Source organism: Apiotrichum porosum (genome assembly GCF_003942205.1).
Source record: "Apiotrichum porosum strain DSM 27194 chromosome Unknown scaffold_3, whole genome shotgun sequence".
NCBI classification, from domain to species: domain Eukaryota; kingdom Fungi; phylum Basidiomycota; class Tremellomycetes; order Trichosporonales; family Trichosporonaceae; genus Apiotrichum; species Apiotrichum porosum.
The window spans coordinates 561,942-582,570 of NW_021167110.1; the positions used below are offsets into that span (position 1 = coordinate 561,942).

At 60.3% G+C, this 20,629-nt stretch overlaps 7 protein-coding genes across 7 annotated transcripts; 4 read left to right on the forward strand and 3 right to left on the reverse strand.

The window, feature by feature from the left end:
* Window positions 1-23: 23 nt before the first annotated feature.
* EHS24_005803 (uncharacterized protein) lies at window positions 24-4,401 on the forward strand (the record flags this gene model as incomplete). The annotated part of the gene is made up of 5 exons (XM_028621284.1): window positions 24-2,192; window positions 2,233-2,370; window positions 2,425-3,238; window positions 3,279-3,624; window positions 3,672-4,401. 5 exons carry the CDS (start codon window positions 24-26, stop codon window positions 4,399-4,401), a joined length of 4,197 nt encoding a protein of 1,398 aa, XP_028477736.1.
* A 529-nt stretch (window positions 4,402-4,930) lies between these two features.
* Window positions 4,931-8,579, reverse strand: TRK1 (low affinity potassium transporter; the record flags this gene model as incomplete). Its single annotated transcript, XM_028621285.1, has 6 exons — window positions 4,931-7,011; window positions 7,144-7,316; window positions 7,380-8,008; window positions 8,094-8,357; window positions 8,414-8,420; window positions 8,473-8,579. The coding sequence occupies 6 exons, from the start codon at window positions 8,577-8,579 to the stop codon at window positions 4,931-4,933; spliced, it is 3,261 nt and encodes a 1,086-aa protein (XP_028477737.1).
* A 1,394-nt stretch (window positions 8,580-9,973) lies between these two features.
* Window positions 9,974-12,452, forward strand: EHS24_005805 (uncharacterized protein; the record flags this gene model as incomplete). The annotated part of the gene is made up of 4 exons (XM_028621286.1): window positions 9,974-10,484; window positions 10,539-10,792; window positions 10,853-11,046; window positions 11,090-12,452. The coding sequence occupies 4 exons, from the start codon at window positions 9,974-9,976 to the stop codon at window positions 12,450-12,452; spliced, it is 2,322 nt and encodes a 773-aa protein (XP_028477738.1).
* A 370-nt stretch (window positions 12,453-12,822) lies between these two features.
* EHS24_005806 (uncharacterized protein) lies at window positions 12,823-14,070 on the reverse strand (the record flags this gene model as incomplete). The annotated part of the gene is made up of 4 exons (XM_028621287.1): window positions 12,823-12,954; window positions 13,091-13,336; window positions 13,431-13,477; window positions 14,067-14,070. The coding sequence occupies 4 exons, from the start codon at window positions 14,068-14,070 to the stop codon at window positions 12,823-12,825; spliced, it is 429 nt and encodes a 142-aa protein (XP_028477739.1).
* Window positions 14,071-14,132: 62 nt separating this feature from the next.
* Window positions 14,133-16,457, forward strand: EHS24_005807 (uncharacterized protein; the record flags this gene model as incomplete). The annotated part of the gene is made up of 5 exons (XM_028621288.1): window positions 14,133-14,321; window positions 14,575-14,693; window positions 14,749-14,782; window positions 14,854-14,910; window positions 14,973-16,457. The coding sequence occupies 5 exons, from the start codon at window positions 14,133-14,135 to the stop codon at window positions 16,455-16,457; spliced, it is 1,884 nt and encodes a 627-aa protein (XP_028477740.1).
* A 569-nt stretch (window positions 16,458-17,026) lies between these two features.
* On the forward strand, window positions 17,027-17,701 carry EHS24_005808 (uncharacterized protein; the record flags this gene model as incomplete). The annotated part of the gene is made up of 3 exons (XM_028621289.1): window positions 17,027-17,089; window positions 17,418-17,492; window positions 17,639-17,701. The coding sequence occupies 3 exons, from the start codon at window positions 17,027-17,029 to the stop codon at window positions 17,699-17,701; spliced, it is 201 nt and encodes a 66-aa protein (XP_028477741.1).
* Window positions 17,702-18,516: 815 nt separating this feature from the next.
* EHS24_005809 (uncharacterized protein) lies at window positions 18,517-20,542 on the reverse strand (the record flags this gene model as incomplete). The annotated part of the gene is made up of 2 exons (XM_028621290.1): window positions 18,517-20,340; window positions 20,522-20,542. The coding sequence occupies 2 exons, from the start codon at window positions 20,540-20,542 to the stop codon at window positions 18,517-18,519; spliced, it is 1,845 nt and encodes a 614-aa protein (XP_028477742.1).
* Between the last annotated feature and the right edge of the window lie 87 nt (window positions 20,543-20,629).

The window sequence follows — 20,629 nt, forward strand, 5'->3', positions numbered from 1 at the left end:
GCCCGCCGTGTGCGGCTCTCGCAATGTCGCGCGTGCGCAAAGGCAAAGGAGCTGGCGACAACTATGAAGACCCAGTACTCATCGAATCGACTCAGTCAGAGCGCTCCAGCAGGTCGCCGTCGCTAGGCGTGTTACATGGCCTAACCGAATTGGCAAAGAAGAAGAAGGCCAGGGACACGGTCCTGCCTTTCAGACGCGACCTGCCCCCAGTCGCTGGCCCCAGCCGCTCACGTTCCAAGCCCCAGTTTGAAGAAACATTGGTCAACGGCATCGACTACACCAAGAAGGAACGTCGACGACACCGAAACCGCAGTCCAGGTGCCTCCCAGACCACCTTGACGCAGGTGTTCAAGCAAGAGCCAGAACCAAAGGTGCGCCCTTCCTCAAGCTCGAGGCCGGTGGCGAGGACGAGCTCTGGCGCTTCCGAATCGCGACTGGCCTCCCGAAAGCGCGATGTTTCGAGGACGATGTCTACGGCGTCAAACCTCACGCGCAAGACATCCTCCTCCACCAGTGTGGCCACCACCGCTACCGCTCGCCTTTCATCCAAAGGGTCGTTCGAGAACCCAATCTCGTTGCTGTCATCCGACGACGAGCCGTCTCTTGCCAGGCGCGCATCACAGTCTTCCTCGTCGTCGCGACGACGACGCCCCACGCAGACAGATCCCCGCGTTCCAGGCTTCCCTACACGCCAACTTGAGCGGACCCACTCTCAATCGTCCATTGTCTCCTCACGATCCCAACACCGCGTTCCATCCCGCAATCCGTCTCCAGCGAAGAAGGTTGAAGCCATGCTCAAGAACACCCCGGAACCGAAGCGCAGTCGCTCACAATTCCGCTACGCTTCGATCGAGGACGATATCGACTTGCAGCTAGGGTCACAAGAGGCGTGGGAGTCGGCGCGTGTTCTAGTCCCCGAGACGCTCGGACCGACACCAAAACGCGCTCCACCAACCAGGCAAGGACAGTCCAGCAACCACGTCCTCGTGGCCGAGACCATGTCGCCTGCCAAGGCCAAGTCCTCTAAGCCCTCACAACAGTCGCTCGACTACGCCACCATGAACTTTTCGGCAACTGATACGGAGGACGAAGACTCCTTTGGTGGCAACATGATTGAGCGGCTTCAAGCTCGGCGCAAAAAAGACCTGGCTAAGGCTTCTGGAGACCGCCAAGAAAGGCGGCTTATCGACACTGTCCAGGAGGAGAGCCAGGTCCCGGACTCGGTTGTTGGCTCACCATCACCAGAGCCAGCGGCTGATGATATTGCTCGTGACACACCTGAGCCTGATGGACTCGCCACCCCCCGGCCACTCTTGCCCAACTCTTTACCCTTAGACACTCCCCCTCGCCAAAAGCCCAACCCCAACGTAGTGGGTCCCACCACGCCAAAGGGGTTTGCTATGCTTGGCCTCGTACGTTCCCCGACTCCAGCTGGGTCTCCCAAGTCGCCATTCAAGCAACTCAAGTTATCTCCAGTCAACTCTGCTCACCGACTTCCACCCATGGGCGCGACTGCCAAGCGCCGTCGTCTTGAATTTGTCGCCGATGATGATGAGAGCTACCGTCCCAGTCCGACCACCAAGCTCGGCCGCAGTCTCGCCGTCAAGGCCGCGCCCAAGTCGACGGCCAAGCCGGTCACTGTCCCAGAGGTGGTGGAGCCGGAGCCCGCCAGGCGCCCTCGCCGCGTGCAGTCTGCGCCTGGCAAATACACTCTTCCACCAGTCGACACACCCATCCATCAGTGGCCCACCACGAAGGGCACTGTAGATTCTCCCAGCGGCCGCAGGAAACGCAAATCAAACGTGTCTGATGGCGGTCCTGGACCAAGCAAGCTCAGAGAGTCGACCACTACGGCTAAGCGAGCCAAGGTGGTTGAACCCCCCAAGCCACCACCAGTCTCAGCCAGGGCGGCGAGACACTCGAGGAGAGCCGTTAATCAAGAGCCCCAAGTGCCACCCACACCCGACAGGACCTCCGACGACGAAGACGCGCCCCGTACACCGCCTCGCCCTTCGCGTTCTATGTCTAGCGAGTTGACGCCCCTTCCCCCGACTCAGATGCCCCGGCGCCTCAGCCCAACGCCCCTGTCGTCTGAACCGGAGGAGCAGGAAGAGCAAGAGGAGGCGGAAGAGACAGATATTCCCCAGCCTGAAGTTGAGGAGCCTGAACCCGAACCTCTGGAGCCTGATCTTGTAAGTACTGTGCTTTGCTATGACGCTGACCTGTTCTCAGTTGGACGAGTATGCCGACTTTCTCAATTCTCCTGCGGCTTCTCAATCTGTCGGCCTGCGCCCAAGCCAGCAGACTCCCTCGAAGCGCTCGCGTTACAGCGCCTCGCCTGCTGTCGGCCGCGCATCGCTCTCGCCGACCGTAAGCAGGACCCTTCTTGGACCTCGTGGTTCACAGAGTGGACTTAGATCACAGCCCCCTTCTCAGTCGCAATCGAAGACGCCGACCGGATCGCAGGCCAAGCTAGCGCCCGTCACCGAGAGACAAGAGCAACAGAACCTCGCCGCCCGTATTCTTGCCGACCGGGCGGAAGAAGACCGTCTGGCCAAAGCCAAGGAGGAAGAGGAGGAGCTCATTCGCAAGGCCCGCGATGAGCGTCTGCGCGACCTCAACCAACGTTGTGGCCTTCCCGAGGACGACAGTGATGATGATGACGACGACGACGACGGGTTCAAACTCAACCTGTCGCAGGCCCTCCGGGACGCACGGGCTGCGGACGGTGATTCGTCTGTCCGCAAGTCGCGCCGCCTTCGCGAAGCGGCTAGCAACCTCGCGAGCGATGCCGAGTCACAGCCTCGTGCCACACCCGCGCCCAAAAAGGACTATGGCTTCAGCCGTCTGATGCGCAAGCACGACAGCGAGGTCGCGCGCGGTGTGAGCTGTAGGGATCTCGAGCGCATCATGAGCGAGTCGCGTGTCCCGAGCCCCGAGAAAGGAATGAGCGCCGACAACTCGTGGGAGCACGAGGAGGGTCTGGACTCGGACCAGGACGGTGACGGTGACGGTGACGTCGATGAGCTGCTGGCTCTCAAGGGCGTGGACGACGAGGTCAAGCAGCAAGTCATGGGCATGCGTGCTGAGCGCGAGGCCGCCGAGGAACACAAACGCGACCTGACCACGCGCGTTTTGACGTTCTGGACCAACGAGAACCCCGAGCTGGACGCGATGGACACTGCTGCGTTCCCACAAGTCGAGGACCCGATCGCCCAAGACTTTGCTGGCACTACAGGTGAGCTACCACTTTCGTGCAGTTGGAGCTGACCACCCAGACACCGACGAACTTTGTGCACTGTTTTCGTGTGGTATCATGGACAATATCGAGGACGAGGATACGCCGCTCATGGCCAGCTGGCTCTTTGACCTTGCGTTCTCGGCCGACGAGAACCTTGCCTTGATTGCCAGCACCCAGCTTCTCGATCTTCTGTCCCATGAGGGTGGGACGCATCCATTCAACGATTCGCGCCAGCTCTGCGACCTTGTCGTTGGCGTGTGGGCCAAGCTTGGTGCCAAGCCCGAGGTCGTTGGAGAGGAAAACGACCACCCCGAGGTCCGTGTTGCACGCGACCGCCAGTCCGCCAGCGTTCTCATCTGCCAGATCGTATGGGCAGCAGTTAGGTAAGTCAGCTGAGGGATTGACCAGTTTCGCTTGAGCTGACCTCCAGTTCCTCACTCCTCTTGGCGCCCGAGTGTGAGACACTGTTGTGTCACCTCTCGCTCCTTGCCGTCGACCCTTCCACCACCCCGGCCCTGTCCCGCTCCATCGTCGAGGCCGTCGACGCGCTAGTCACCGCGGCTGTGGAGGTTGTGGATGTCATCAACGTCGCCGTTGAGATGGCCGACAAGCTCTCCCATCTCCCACTCAACCTCCTGGCCAAGGCCATCCTCGCTCTTGGCCAAGGCACATCCTCGACGCGCGAGCTCGTCCGCTGGCTAGCCATGGCCCTGCTCGTCCCCGGATCCCTCGACTCGATCGGCGACGACGACCACGTTCCCTCCATCGCGCACCTCACCATCGGCCTCGACAGAGTCATCAGGGACCTCTCGACTCCCGACCCGAACAACGACTACATCGACCTGTCGTACATGCTCACCCTGTGGGTCGCGGCCGCCTCGGACATTCCAACGCTCCTCGGCGACGCCGACTCGTCCTCGGGCAAGCAGCTGCGCACCTTGGCCAGCAACCTGATGCACGCGCGCAACAAGATCAAGGACACGTCGGCGGGCGCCCAGGCCGGCAGTCTCAAGTCGCGCCTCCACATCGCCAGCAACGTGCTGCATCTGCAGCAGCGGTTGGCGGAAAGCAAGGCCAAGGCGGCGCGTCTGTCGGGTCGCGGCCTCGAACAAGGCCAAGGCGGCCAGACGAGACTGAGCCTCGGTGGTGCCAAGGAGTAGGGAGGGAGGAGGGAGGGAGGGGAGGGAGGGAGGGTGGTGGTGGTGGCATGTACGTTTTCAGACAGAGTTGTACCATGATGACATGATTGTGCATATATGTGCCTCCGGGGGAGCGACTGGAACCACCATTGGTGTAAGATTCGTCAAGGAGGGAAGCATCGGGTTAGCAAAGGAGCGTATGTGTGCCCATTGAATCGCTTGTTGCTCGTTTCTTCAGTAATCTCATATTGCCTCATTGTCACCGTCTGTACGTGCTTGCATGTGAGGGGTACAACAGCCATGCCAATTATGGGGGGCGGGCGTATGCGTGAAGTGCAGGAAGTAAGAGTTGGAGTGTAAAGACGCCATGGTAGACGAACGGAGAGAGTGTGGGTGGCGGGGTGGCGGTGGGGGTTGCGGTGCGGTGCGGTGCGGTGTGTCTCTATAATAATACTTTATCCGAAAAGATGCGTTGTGTGCGTGTATGTGGGTTGGGGTATGCCGGATTCTGTAAAAAACAAACAATCGAAGAAAAAAAAGAGAAAAATCCTTATGCGCTCTGCGCGTTGGAATCGGTGGCCTTGTCCGCGACGTCTCTGCCCTCGGGGCTATCGGTGACTGCCGACTCGGCCGCGGGACCAGTGCTGACGGGTGAATCGGGCGCCACGGCCGTTGCAGTGGAGCCCGTCGAAGGATTTGTCGTGTCGGTCTCGGTGTTCCGCCTCGACCAGACACTTTCCGGCACCGGTGCCAGGCTACTGCCTGGAAACATGCCCGTGTAGTTTGTCGGCGAGCCAGAATGCGCCTGGTGCCCACCGCCTTGCGTGTTGAGAGAAAAGTGCAGCGTGGTGGGCGTCATGGGGCTGCCGCCGTCGACGGATGCGGTGGATCCTGTACGGCGGTGGAAGACGCGAATGGGACCGGGGGCAGCCGTGGAGGGGTCGCCGCGGCGCATGCTCGAGGTGCTGTCCCTGCGCACGGGGAGGCGTGGGGACGGAGGCTGGACCATTGACGTGAACCCATACTGGCCAGCACCGTCGGTCGCCATGGTGAATGTGTGCGGCATCTGCGAGCCGGTCTGCGAGAGGAAGTCGCCGCCGTACGAGCTTGCACGGCGCGAACGCGAGCGGCGCAAACGGTCCTCCATGGCGCGCTCGTCGCTCTCGGTAAAGTCCTTGGGCAACATGACAGCACGGTCAATGGCGACAGGAAGCCCACGGTGGCGACCACGGAGCATGACAACGATGAAGACGAGCTTGGAGAGCGTGCGGAAGCTGCCACACAACGAATAGTTGTCGTATGGGAGACCGAGGGACAGGCCGACAGTTCCGTAGGCCGACACCAGCTCGAAGATGATGTTGAAAATGTTCATCCACTCGTAATTGGCCGGGTCGGAGAGCGCTCCACGTTCAATGATACACACCAGCCACAGGGCCAGGGCAATCCACCACATGTCGAACGCGAGTTGGCGACGAGCGTGCCAGCCAAGATACTTGGCCACTGCACTAGCACCTTCCGTGTGCTGCATTTCCTCGTCCTCCTCCTCGTCTTCGGGGTCCTCCTCTTCGAAAAGACCCAGAGCACGCTCCTCGTACACGTTGGTGGCGCGGACGGACATGGCGATCGGGTAGACGGAAATGTACATCATGAGGACGTAGAGAACCTTGACGGCTGGGGCGACGGCGTTCATGTTGACAATGACGAACCCTGCTGCACGAACGGCGCATGACTGGAAGAGCCCAGCAGCGAGGCGAGTCCCATACGGCAGGCTGTCGATGACCTCGTTGCCCCGGTCAAGGACCAGGAAGGACCACCAGTCGATCATCGTGAGGACGAAGACGATGATCAACAGGAACCAGGTGTGCGTCGAGGGGAATAAATAGATGAAGCAACGACGCGGGTGGTCGAGAAGGAACTTGAGCGACTCGTGCGAGTTTGATGTCGCAGGCACCATCTTGTACATGCTCCACAGGATGAACCGGAGCATGATGGGGAAGCAGGTGTTGCCAAGGAGGATGAGCAGCATGACCACCACAGACATGAGGTATGCAGTCTGGAAGGGCACCATACTCTTGTCGACCAGCGAGACGCCAGTGTTGGAGAACGCAGACGTGGCTTGGAAAAACGCAAACCAGGGAATGCGGACGTGCTTGGGTTGCTCGTTGAACACATCGGCGTATCGGTTACCGGCGTTGATGTACGGCGCAATGATGCAGGCACCGGCGAGAGGGAGGCAAATCCAGTAGGACAGGACCACCCAGAACAGCAGGCGGAGCGCGCGGTACTCGACACCACCCAGCTCGTCCATCTGCTCCTGCGTGAGGTTCTGGAACTTGGAGTTGCGTCCCACAGTGGCGGAGAAGGAAATGTAGGGGACCTCGGCGCCATCGCCCATGACGCTGCCGCGCCCCGAGATTGTGTTGGTGCGCGGCATAGTGATGGACTGGTGCAGCTTGGTGCTTGTTTGCGGGAATACCTTGTGCACAAGGTCGCCAATGAGTTGAATAGGTGTGGGGAAACCACCATAGCCTGTGTTTTTGGTCTCGATAAACCGACTCTGGGTTCGGCGCAGTCCTTGTCCGTCGTATGGGTGTTCAGAGCCGGTGGTATTGACCCTCCTCAAGCCGTCAACTTGGTGGCGTCAGTTATGGCTCAGTTCGGCTTTGGTTGTAGCTTGGTCTCGGAATTCCGGCGCCTCGTCCTCGGACTCCGGTACTCGCGCCTTACCGACGTAACCAGGTCCGACAACCCAACTCAACTTACTGTCACTCCGCATTGTCGGTGTACGAGCAAAGAACCCAGGCTCGCGGTCACGGCCCAGGTGCAGTTCGTGATCAAGACCATCCTCAACGTCATCAAACGCGATAGTCTTTGAACGAGGAAAGGCGTCGTCACTGAGCGCGAGTCCAGCATATGGCGTCCGGGTCGGCTCCGTACTGTGTGGCGTCAGGAAAAAAAGAACAGGCAGATCACGGCACGGCACACATGGAAATACGCACGTGGAGCGAACAGGGCCAGTGGGTACTGCTGGGAGGCTGTCGTTTGTTTGCACGGGGCCAAGTTCGGCACCTAGTCGGTACGACGGCGAAACCCAAGCATCCTCGTTGCTACCTTGGCGCTTGCCGTCCTCGCTACCAGTCGTGCTTGGTGCTCCGGTCGTGCTGGACTCGCTCACTGCCCGCTCGATGGGACTGAGCTCGCCAGGCGACTCGACCGTCTGCATGGGGTGCGCCTCACCGTCGATGTAGTTGATATGGTCAATCTCGGCTCCGTGGACCTTGACATCATCCGGGTCAGGGGAGGGAACGCGAGATCCAACACGAGACGCGCCAGCCGACGGCGTCGGTGTGCCACCAGCTGCGTACCAACCCATGGGGTTGACCATGCCGATACCGCCGCCATCGATACGTTGAATCATGTCCTTTGTGAGCTTGCCCGGCGCCTTTTTCTTGGCGGGCACAGCATCAGGGGTGCTCTTGCCGGAAACGTCATGCTCCGTCTCCTCCGGGCGCCGCGTGAACCGTCTTCGGAGTGCACTGATCGGCTGAGTCGTCGGGATACGGGTGAGCGTCTTTGCGAGTCTCATCGCGCGGTGCTTGCGGTCCCGCTCCTTGAGGACGTGTCGGAACTGCACACGGAAGAAGTGCCTAAGGTTTTGTCAACAATCACTTCGGGGAGGGGTTTCATGATGCGTGTGGTTTCCTTGAACTAACCTGCGCACCGACACCATGATGATAGAGACGAAGATCTGGAGCGGTTAGACACCTGCTCTCCTTGATAAGAGCAACACGTACAGTGCTTCCGATAAGCATCTGGAAGTAGAGGATGAATTGTTGAAACGTCGATAGTGTACTCAAGTTGATCGTTGCCAGACCCGTCACGCACATGGCGGAGAAGCACACGAACAGACAGTCAATGTACGGGATTTGAATCTGCGTGTTGCAGGCGTACATGATGCCAGAGAAGATGAGCGGAATCTGCAAGACAGCGGTCAGTGAGGTGGCCCGTAAATTGCGTCAGGTAGGGTACGAACGATGGTACTGGAAAACAAAGGTTAGCGATAGTCACTCTCTGCGAGCAGAAACGACATACAAGCATAGCATGTGAACACGATAGAAGTTGAGGTTGGCCGAGAGCCATGAGCGCCATCGCTCGACGAATCCTGGCAGCTCCAGGTGACGGGGGATGTTGGGCGGCATTGCGGAGGGCGTGTTGTGAAACGGCGCGTGGAGCGAGCGCGACCGACGGTGTGGAGTATCAAGTCACAGAGACGACGCAGAGCACGCTTTGGTGGGTGTTATTCGCAAATAGCCATACGCGCGCTCGGGGGGTGTAGTGTTGAAGGTTGAAGAAAGATGGAGCGAGGCGACGCGCGAGAAATATGCGAGTTGCGATTGAACTGTTTACGGCGGCGGTGGGTAAAGCGGATATCTATTAGGGCCTAAAAGTGGTCTCTTGGCGGTGGCAGATGATGCACCAGGGGGGGCACGAGGCACTGGTGATGCAAGGTGCGTTGTCCGCAGGAAGCGAGGGGGTTGAAGGAGAGATGGGTCGCGCAGAAGGTGTGATAGAGGTGTAGAGGAAAGAGAATGGGAATGAAAGAGAGTGGTGTGGATGTGCGGGAAAAGGGGTTGAAGACAGCACTGGTCACAGGAAAGGGGGGGAGAGGGCCTGGCCTGTCTGATTGTTTCTGCAAGCGATCGTTGTGGGCGGTGGGCACGGGGGTGCACAGGGGGGGCCGGGATATGGGCAGCAGCAGTCACGTTTTCTCGGTTGTGTCAAGTTTGTCCCGCGCACGCTCTTGTGGTGCAAGCCTTGCCTGCTGCCTGTCTCTCTTGGTCTCTGGATGAACTATTCATGGCACAGCCAAATTCGCAATCTGCGACACCGCAGGTACGCAGGCCCCCGCCGGCACACCCGCAGAGCCCATGCCGGCCAGCAGCAGCCAGCGAGCCAGCGCGGGTCCATTCCTCGGCAAGGAAGTGTGTGGGCTGGAGGGGGTTAATGGAGGTGACCTGTATTGGCATTAGGATTTGATATTAGAAAACACAAACAAGCCACGCTGGCGAGATCCAGAACTCTTATTACGCACTGCCTGCTCCCTGACTGGTGGCTGCGCGCGCCAGATGGCCGCTCGCTCTGGCTCGCTCGCTCCGTGTTGCACCTGCCAAGAACGAGCCCCCCCCCCCCACCCACCCCACCACCAGAAATTTGATCCCGTATGACACCCCCACCCAGGCCACCACCATCCAGAGCGATGTGAGCTTGGGCCCGGCCTGGAGCGCCACTCTCCTATGGCTCGCAGCACAACCCTGCTGCACAAAGTCTCGGCCACGTCCTCCTCCTTCCAGACACACGCTCTCACATCTACATCGTCTCTCTCTCTCTTTTAATCTAATCCTCTTAACCCCACACACACCCACACCGTCCTCTACTCCCCCCCCCCCCTTCCCACACGCTTATCGCGGCATCCGGCTCCACGCACGGCAGCCGACCAGCCCTTGACACTCAACCCCGGCCGGACACTGCGTCCAACCGTTGCTGCGGACAGTTTCGCACCGTCCCCACTTGCAGTTGAGCAACCAGACCCACCATGTCGCTCTTTGGCCAGGCAAAGCGAAACTCGCTGCCCAAGGTGCGCCGCTCGCCGCTCCCCGTCTTCAGCGGCGACGGCGGCTCAGAAAAGTTCGGGCTGTCAAGTCCAACGGCAGCTCCCATGGGAGGCAACAGCCGCTTCTTCACAGTGGTTGTGATTCCCGTTCCACGACTGCCGTTTGGTCGTGACCAAGGCTCCAACGGCGCTGGAACCTCAAAGACATTCTATGCCCCGCGTCCCGGCCGCTATGTGCGAGTTCCCTTGCCCATACCCCCTCGCGCGTTTGCTCGCATCTCGAGGCTCCACCCAGTCATCCGCATCGCACTCGGTGTTCTCTCGGTCGTGCTCCTCGTAGTCATTGGACTTGGATTCAGGCAACGACCTGGGAGCCGCAATACGTGGACCGCTCCATTCGTGGATCCCAACACTCTGGTCCTCACACCAGAGGAAGTGGCCAAGATTTGGGAGTGGGAGGTCCTCTCTGGACATCACCCTTCGTTGACCGAAGGTACGTATTGACGTCGACATGTGCAACGTTCTAGGCTGACCCGGAATGTTGCAGTCCCCGACAACGTGCCGATCTCCAGCTCTCTGGTCAACCCGATTGTCCCCGCTTCGCTCCTCGGTACTGGTGCCTCCAAACAGCGCAACCCCAGCGCCGTTTCGCACACCCTCATTGGCAAGGGCCCCGAGCGCAATGTCCTCACGTCGTTTGAGCACGCTCTCCCCAACCCGGCATTCGCTCCTCGTCCTGTTCCCGGTAGCATCATCGATCTCGACGTCATCTTGCAAAAGTGTGACTTTTCGACAAACAAGGTTTGTACCGCAAGGCAACGCACTGGTTCCTTCGTTTTTTTGGCTGACACGCACCCACAGTATGTTCGCGACTGCCTGGAGTTGTTGCGTATTGGCGGCAACCTCGACAATGGCAAGCGCGTCCGCAACCCCAACTACCTCTCGCAGTTCCGCCAAATGTACACCGAAGACAACTTTACCCCTGCACACACCACGTGGACTCCTCTGCCGCCAGCTACCGAGCAGCGTGACGACGACCTCTCGCGCGCGCCTCTGTCTCTCTCGCCTCCTATCCCGGTGACTCGGGCGTTTGACCAGCTCGAGGACCCCTGCGACCCCCAACCACCCTCGCATCTTCCACATGTTCTGGGCCGGTCCCTTCACTGACAAGCCGTACATGGCTGTCATGTCGTTCCTGTACACCCAGAACCTTGGTCTCGACAAGCCTGTCGAGCTGTCATCGGACACCGTTGGCAAGACCTGTCGTCCACAGTTCTGGGTGTGGATCAACCCCGGCCCTGCTGCTGCGGTCCCCAACCCCAACGCCAAAAAGGAAATGTACGAGTCACTGGCTACCAACCCGTGGTCTGCTCCTTTCCTTGACCACCGCTTCCGCGAGGTCGTCAAGTTTAAGATGTGGAACACTACCGAGCAGCTTGACGGTATTCCGGAACTGGAGCCGTACTGGCGCGACATGTCTCTGTTCAACTCGGGTGGTACCGTCTACAAGGACAAGAAGCAACAGCAGGCCGCCGAAGAGGCCAAGGAGAAGGAAGCCAAGGAGAAGGAGGCCCAGCGCAACGATGATGGCGAGGACGCCGAGACTACCCAGGCTGCGGCTACCAAGAAGAAGGGCGGCCTCTTTGAAAAGGTCGGCTCGGCATCTGAGAGCGACTATGACCGTCTCTCGGTCGTCCTGTCCGACATGGCCCGTTTCATCCTTACCTACCGCTTTGGTGGTATCTACCTCGACGCCGACACCCTCTTCCTGCGTGACTGGGAGGAGCTGTGGAACTACCGTGGACAGTTTGCCTACCGCTGGTCATGGCACCAAAAGTACAACACCGCCATCCTCAAGCTCCACAAGGGCTCGGCGCTGAGCACTTTCCTGTTCAAGGCCGCCCTCGAGAATGGCCTCGACTTCCACCCCATGACCGTGTCGCGTTACCTCAAGGACGCTGGTCTTGACCGTCTCCTGGTCCGCATCCCCGACGCGCTCTTTGACCCCGCATGGCTCAACATGGAACGCTACCAGCGCGACCGCCCACCTTTCCCCTACTTCCCCGAGTTTTCCGTTCTGTTCTCCAACGACAAGTTTGACACGGCCGGTCCCGAGCAGGTCGGCTATGACGGCTTCTTCCGCGGCGCCTACTCGTACCACTTCCACAACTTTTGGTGGCTGCCGTTCGACCCCTCGCGCAACTGGCCCGACCTCGGCGACCGCTTTGCCAAGGGCGAGATTACCCTGCGTGAGCAGTACACTGCTGCTGCCGAGGCCTCGTCACTCGCCGCCAAGGCGTCACGGGCCGCGTCTGGCGAGAGCAAGGCTGACGAGGAAGCCGAGCAACAGGAGGAGCTCGACAAGACGGACCTCAGCTGGGCGACCGTGCTGAAGCGCACCTTCGAGGCGTACGTCCGTGGCGAGGCCCCCAACATGTACGGCGAGTGGATCAGGTGGTAGAGCGCGAGCGCGAGCGAGAGAGACACCCCAGGAGAGAACGACCACGTCCCCTCCCCCCTCACGACGGCCCCCACGGTATACCGGCACGGCTAGGATAGATGCATGGAATCAATGCAATAACGATTTGAACCCACGAGCTTGCCCGAACGGAGCGTCCCATGCTCCGTGTCACTGATTTCAAGCTGATCGCGACAGCATGCGGTTAGTAAAGAGCATCAGGTGGGACACTGCACAGCACACGGCCCATGGAGTCACATCTCGTTCCGCAACCCAGACTCCGGAACACCGGAACACACATTACCCATGCACTGAAATGGGGTCATCCTCAGCAGCTCATATGGACACATCTAATGTTCCCTCGTGGCACCTTCTACTCCTGCTCCTCCTGCGCAACAAGGACGGCAGGGAAGAGGAGGTATTCCGGCACGAACAGGCCGTGCTCGTCGCAACGGAGCTTGTCGCCGGCGACGCGGGCGAGGGCGCGGGCAAAGGCCAGGGGGTCCTGCGACGATCAGTATACGCCCCAACCTGCACAGGCCACGTACAAAAGAACCATACTCCTCGTTTCACAGTTCCTCGGCGAGCTCGAAGGTGGCGAACATGTAGAGGCCATCGTTGCTCTGCAGCACGGTAACTACGGGGCACTTGAGGAGCTGGACCAGCGTGACGACAAAAGCGGCGAACTCGCCGGAGACCTTGGGGTTCTCCTTGATCTGAAAGCAGCCGACCAGGCGGACATTCTCGTCTTCGGACAGCGTGGGAAGCGCGATGCTGCCGTTGCTGTTGTCGTCGTTGCCGTCGTCATCGCTGTCGTCGCTGCTGGCGGCGGCGGCGGCGGCGTTGTCGCCAGCATTGGGGGGGTGCACGCCATATTTGGCGACGTACTGCCAGTATTCGGCGGGGGAGGGGACATGGCCGTCCCAGGGGGGGCATGCCAGCAGCGGCCAGCATGGCGTTAAGCTTAGTCTCGGCGTGAACGTTGAAGTCCTCGAGGGCCGCGACGTCGTCCAACTCTTGCTGGTAGTCTGTTTGCTGCCCGGTCAGCTTGTGATCATCAAGTGAAAGGGTCGCCACTCACCGTGTCGGGATTCAAGTCAGCGACCTGCGCCTACGAGACCACCTCTCGCGTGCGTGCGCCCTCCAGTACAGGAGGTTAGAGCCTCACTAGATGCCCTTCCGCTGTCATCCCACTCCTCTTCCTCCCCGCCACGACTTCACAACCAAAACCGGGACCACGTAGACTGCTGTAATGCCGAGCAACGGCGACTCACACAGCTACACAGCGAGCATCCTGGAAGAGTATGCTACTGCACTGACTCCTTCGCCATATGGCACTCACCGCCACATATCGCCACACCAGGAGACCAGGGGGTCACGTGATTCTACACGTCACATGTCTAATCGCCACGTGCTGCGCCACGTGGCGCCTAATGATATTTGTTAATGATTTGATTCGGCCAGCTATTAGTGATGTCATGGGCATTAGCCACTTCCCCTTGAGAACCTCAGGCCTCAGGGACATCAGGTTTTATGCTTCCGTTCCCGCGAGCGCCGTTTCGGTTTTCTTACCTACACGGTGGCTCGGTCTGCTCAATCAAGAAAGTAGACACTCACTCATCTACACGGTGCTTAAACCACCACCCCCTCCTCCCTCTCCTCCCCCCCACCACACACATCAACATGGCCACTAAAATCTCTGCCAGCAAGCAGAAGAGACTCGACGCCAAGCTCGCCAAGGCTTCCAAGAGCGGAACGCCCGCGGCCTCGTCGGCCGGAACCCCCAGCATTTCTGCCAACGGCTCGTTTGTGGACGTCCAGGATGCCCAGGCCGCTATGCGCAAGCTCGCCGTCGCCACCGACCGTTCCGCCGTGAGTATATTCAAAGCTATCGGTCGAAAGAAGGACGATTTCTCGAACATTCGGGCGAGAAAGTGGAGCAATTGAAATGTCCCGGGCCTGCCGAAGGTTTTGGTGGCGACGAAGACCTAGGGTCGCTACTGGACAGCTATTGGTGTAACGGTCGCGGTGAGCGACCGAGTTGTGGCTGTCGTTTTGGCGCGGGTGGCAAATTTGGACATCTGAGAACGAGGAATGACAAGGACAAAGCGCTGACCCCGGATAGTCTGGTGTGCTCACCTCGGACCCCAAGGGTCGTGACATCAAGATTGAGCAGTACACTCTCTCGTTCCACGGTCGTCTCCTCATTGAGGGTGCCGAGATCTCGCTCAACTACGGAAACCGGTGAGTTGGGCCCTTTGTCCAGACATGCGAGGCAGTGTGCTGATGCGTTCCACAGTTACGGTGTCCTCGGCGAGAACGGCTCCGGAAAGGTATGTGACTGGCTGCCAGTGATGGGGGTGGCGTTACGCTATTTTTCAAATCAACTGACCCTCGTGTTTAGTCGACCTTCTTCCAGTCGCTCGGTGACCGCGACATTGAGATTCCCGAGCACATTGACGTGAGTAGACATTGCTTGAGCCCGGATCCGAAAGTTGTGGCCGCCACTGACGCTTATGGCAGATTTACCTTGTCCGTGGTGCCGCTGAGCCTTCGGACGTGAACGCTCTCGACTACATTGTCAACGCCGCCAAGGAGAAGGTCGCGCGTCTCGAGCGTTTGGCCGAGGAGATGGCCGTCGCCGACGACGTCGACGAGGTCGCTCTTGAGATGATCTACGAGGAGATTGAGGAGATGGACCCCGCCACCTTTGAGGCCAAGGCCGGTGCCATTCTGTCGGGTCTCGGTTTCACCCAGACCATGATGAACAAGCCCACCAAGGACATGTCTGGTGGTTGGCGTATGCGTGTCTCGCTTGCCCGTGCCCTGTTCGTCAAGCCCCACCTCCTCATTCTCGACGAGCCCACCTCGCACTTGGACCTGGGAGCCGTCGTCTGGCTCGAGGCTTACCTTGCCACCTACAACCACATCCTCATCCTCACCTCGCACTCGGCCGACTTTATGGACACTGTCTGCACCAACATCATCGACCTTACCCCCAAGAAGAAGCTCACCTACTACGGTGGTAACTACACCACCTACGTCCGCACCAAGGCTGAGAACGAGGTCAACCAGATGAAGGCCTACCAGAAGCAGCAGGAGGAGATTGCGCACATTAAGAAGTTTATTGCTTCGGCCGGTACCTACGCCAACTTGGTCAAGCAGGCCAAGTCCAAGCAGAAGATCATCGACAAGATGGAGGCCGCTGGTCTCATCGAGAAGGTCGAGTCTGGCAAGCCCCTGTCGTTCAACTTTGAGGACGTCAAGAAGCTCCCTCCCCCCATTATCGCGTTCTCGGACGTTGCCTTCTCGTACTCGGGTGTCAAGAAGGACTTCCTCTACCAGGACCTCTCGTTCGGTATCGACATGGACTCGCGTATTGCCATTGTCGGTGACAACGGTACCGGAAAGTCGACCCTCCTGAACCTCATCACCGGTGGCCTCAACCCCGTCGAGGGTTCGGTCAACCGTCACGGTCAGCTCAAGCTCGCCAAGTACTCGCAGCACTCGGCCGACCAGCTCCCTTACGACAAGTCGCCCATTGAGCACCTCCAGACCCGCTTCCGTGACAAGTTCCCCGACAAGGAGATCCAGTTCTGGCGCCAGCAGATTGGCCGCTTCGGTCTTACCGGTGCCCACCAGACCAACCCCATTGGCCAGCTCTCGGACGGTCTCCGTAACCGTGTCTGCTTCGCCGAGATTGCGCTTGAGCACCCCCACATTATCCTCTTCGATGAGCCTACCAACCACCTGGACATGGAGTCTATCGACTCGCTCGCCTCTGCCATCAAGCAGTTCGAGGGTGGTGTCGTCATCGTCTCGCACGACTTCCGTCTTATTTCGCAGGTCGCCGACGACCTCTGGGAGGTCAAGGACAAGAAGGTCATCAACCTCACCAAGGACGACGTCACCATTGTCGACTACAAGCGCTCGCTCCAGAAGCGTTCGCAGGCCCAGATCGTCAAGGCCCAGCTCCTCTCCAAGACCTCCACCAAGGGTGCCGCCTAAGCGTGAGGCGCACAACAGGAGGGAGAAGGAAGGAGAGGCTGGCGGTGGGTGCGCGGGCGCGTGCGCACTGGCCGCGTGTGTCGGCCCCCCTCTTACGCTGTGTTATCAGCCTGCGAGACCTCCATATATCGTGGGCCACGCGCAGGAGGGGTAGAGAGAGAGAGAGAGACGAAGAAGGAGGGCGGCACGCGCCACCAAAAAAAAAACCACCCCCGGCCGACCGTGCCGGGCGCGGCTGCGGGGCGATATCTTTCAAGAAAGTGTGGCCTCTAGTGTTGTTCGAGCATAGACTGCATATTGCATTACCTGCGCCATCATATTTTATTTTATGCCGTAGGCGCTGTAGAGATGCAATTGTCCTGAATCAAACCAACAGGCCGCAACGATACAGGGACTAACTAACTCTAGAGCTGATGCCCAAAAGGCATTGCCGCGTTCTCATGTGCCACAACCACGTGGTGTGAGCGAAGTTGTCCGACAATGTGGATATTTGGGCGATCTGCGATCCCCGGCAACATTATTGTCGCCACCACCACACACACCTTCCCGCCGCTTCGCAATCAACAACAATGTCCTTTTCTGTCGGCAACCTCATCCACCGTACTATGGTGTTCGGCTGCATCGGCTTCGGCGTGAGTGTTGCTCGGGGGGTGGGCCCAGCAGTTGTCCCATCTGGTCATCCGCGCGGGTTCAGTTCAGAGCTTGGGTTGGGGACGTCGCCTGTACGATTGCGCTTGGCGGTGTGTGCTTCTGAGGGCTCCATTGGCCCTTCACGGCGCGTAGCCCAGATACACAGAACACAGTCCTAGCACTCCGTTAACGAGTCCTCTGGTGTTGGCTTGACGTGTACTCGGCACGTTCCCACCTCGTCGAACGCCGTCGTCGACCGCCTGCGTCTCCCCATCCCATGACCCCGACCTGCCCCATCCATACTGTGCGCGGAGCTCACGCGTTTCCCAGGTCTACGGCACCGTCGTCATCACCCAGAACCTCATTGTCAAGAGCCAGAGGCTGAAGGAGTTTGAGGCTGAGCAGGTGAGTGGTCTTTGCTCTCCGCCGCCCCTCCAACCAACCTCCGACCGCATCCCTCTCCGTCTTTGCCTTCCCCCGTTGCCCACTTGCCTTCCCCCCTTCCCTTCCCTCCTCTCCTTCCCTCCTCCCCTTGAAACTGACATACAAAGGCCGCCGGCACCGTGTCCCCTACCGAGGAGGCACCCGCCTTGACCACTACGTGGCGCAAGTAAAACACAAAAGACAGCGACGACGACGACGACGACGAGGCGCGCAGCGCACCACAAGCAGCAGGCATAATGGCATACACTACTTTGTAACTTTTGCATGGATCACCACTCATGGTTCTTCTGGTCACAACAAGGCGAGGCGGGTACCGCCGCACACTCGAGGCACGTCTGTTCGCTGAGCAGCGGGGCACGCGCAACCCGCGCCCGCGCCCGCGCCCAGTTCGTCCACACTCTACACGCCAGACATTCACGGTATCTCTCTCGGGGGGACAGGATGTTTGCATAGTGGGTCAGTTGGTGCACAGACAGTACGGACAGGCCCCGCACGCAAGGTTTGGCCGCGGCAACGGCTTGCGAAATGGGTGTACAAAGAAAAGAAGAAGGCACGGAAGCGTTGCGTTTTCCCTCTGCGTCGGAGTGTCGGTCATGTCTGGCGCTACGTGGGCGTCGTAGGGCAGTGGGCTGGGCGGGGAGAGGAGGGTAAGAGGGCGGGGGGGAGGGCGAGGGAGGGTGTAAGGCCGGCGAATTGTGGACGATGGAGGAGCACCACCACCACCTAGCACCACCTAGCACCACCTTGCACCACCGTTATCCCGGGACACGCTCGCCGCTCGTCACATTGTCCTCTGCGCAAAACCTGCACTTGGCTCGGCATTGACGGTAGAACGTGTGGGTTCTTTTGGTGGGTGGAGTGTTTGCTTTTGCGAGCTTGTTCTTGCCCACGCTTCTCCACTCGACTCACGCACACACGCGCAAGAGCGAAGAGTTTCGCGGGGGAGGTTTGTTTGCAAAGGTCGTACTTTAAGCGGTTGGCAGGGTTAACGCGGGCGCTGGAGGAGGACCACGCGCGGTTCGACGGGGTCCGCGTCCGCGCTCGCATAAGCACGACGCCAGTGAGGCGGCATGTCAGGCTCGGCGCGGCCGTGGTGGCCGTGGTGCGGTCCGTCGGCCCAGTGCCCAAGACTGGGAGGCGGCGGGCCACGCGGGAAGAACTCGGGCGCAGCGGGGCTACGACCGCCGCCGCTTGGAGGAGCAGGAGCAGCTTGGTCAATGTTGCGGACATGGTGGGCGAGAGGTGGACCGGGGCGCTGAAGAAGTGTAAACGCACCGCCACGGTCGCGCTCTTGAGTAGATCCACGACCACGACCACGGCCTCCACGACCGCGTCCGCCGCCACCACCAGCTCCGCGTCCACGTTCTCCACGCTCCCCGCGCTCAGCACGCTGTTCACGCTGCTCGGCGCGCAGCTCGGCACGCTGAGCGTGGTGTTCGGCACGCTGTTCAGCGCGCTGCTCGCGCTGTTCAGCACGGAGCTCGCGGTACTCTGCACGCTCGTTGCGGAGCTCGGACTTGGCAGTCATGGTCGGGTTGACGGCGAACGTAGGCGAGGGCGGGACCTCGTTGCCAGCCTCAGGCTCGGGGCGACGGAGGAGGATCTTGACAGGTTCAGGCTCGGGCTCGGCGTTACGGCCGCGGCCGCGACCACCGCGACCATGGCCATGGCCACCTCCTCCTTGTCCGTGACCGCCGCCGTGGCGTCCTCGTCCTCCGCGACCTCCACGCCCACGTCCGCGAGTCGCGCCTGCGGTGTCAAAGTCGGCCTCCTCCTCATCGCGGAGTACCTCGAGACCAAGCTCAAAGCGGCCTGCCTCGAGGCTGAGCGTGTAGCCCTCGGCACGTTCGGCATAGTGCTGAGCCTGGGCCGGCGGCGCGTCGGGGCGTTCGTCGACGGGTGGGGGGCCGACCTCTGCAGAAAGAGGTGGGTGGGCGATCAGGACTGCGGGGCGGGGCTCGTCGCCCAACCCCTGGGCGGCCTCCTCGGCCCGGCTGATGGCGGTGAAGAATGCAGCACAGCCCAGCACTGATGCGACCCACTTGGGGGGCGGGTCGCCTCCGGCCGCCGCGGGAGGAGCCGAGGCCTCGTCGTCGCGCTGCAGACGCAGCCCGCGGCCCTTCTTGTAGTCTGTCCCAGCCTGGACGGCGATGCTGGGGTCGGCCGACACGGGGCGCCAGTGCCGCGATGCGTGCTCTGCAAAGCGCGCAGCAGCGCGTGCCGCCTGCGCGACGGGGCTGTTCCCCTTCTTGAGCATGTCGAGGGTACGGATAGCGTCGAGGGGGACAATGACTTCGTAGCCCCTGTGAACGAGGCGGCGGACACTGTGTGGTGCCCACATGAGCGCGCTCACGTCCACCACGGCCACGCGCCACTCCCACTCGCCCTCCGAGTCCGAGTCCGAGGACGCCGACGAGTCGTCGATGCGGCCGTGCTTGCTGTGGTGGTGCCCGTGGTGCTTGTGGTGGTGGCCACGGCCAAACCCCTTGTCGGGCCTGTCGCCGTGGTCGTGTTTGCCTCGGCTGTGGCCTCGGCCATTGTCGTCGCTGGGACCTTGACGCCATTCACGTCCGTCCGCGTGGTGCTTCTCGTCGTCGTCGTCGTCGTCATGGTAGTAGTCGTAGCGGTCTCCGCGCTTGTCCTTGTGCTTGTCCTTTTCAACAGGCCTGTCCTCGAACGAGCGCCTGGCAGCAGCGGCATTGTTGCCACCGTTCACGCCGATGGACTGGACCTTGGACTCGAGGTCGGCAATCTGGTGCTCGAGGTATGCGGCCGACAGTGCCTTTGAGAGTGCAGCCTTCTTGGCGGCCTGGGGTGGTTGTCAGCGTGTCTGTGAGGTATGTGTCCAGCGGGGGACAGAGGGATGGAACAGGTGGTGCGCAACAATGTCACTGCAGCAGGGGGCAGTCACCTCGTGCGCAACACGGCGGCCGTGTTTGCCTTGTGCTCTCTGTTTTTCGCCACCCGCAAAAGCTGTGCGAAAGGCTCACTATGTCGTCGCCGTCGCGCATTGTACTAGATCATGGGCCGCAGGGTGTGGGTAAAAGGGGTGCAAGAGGTGTTGGTGTGGGGTGTGATGTGTAGGATGGGCGAGAGAT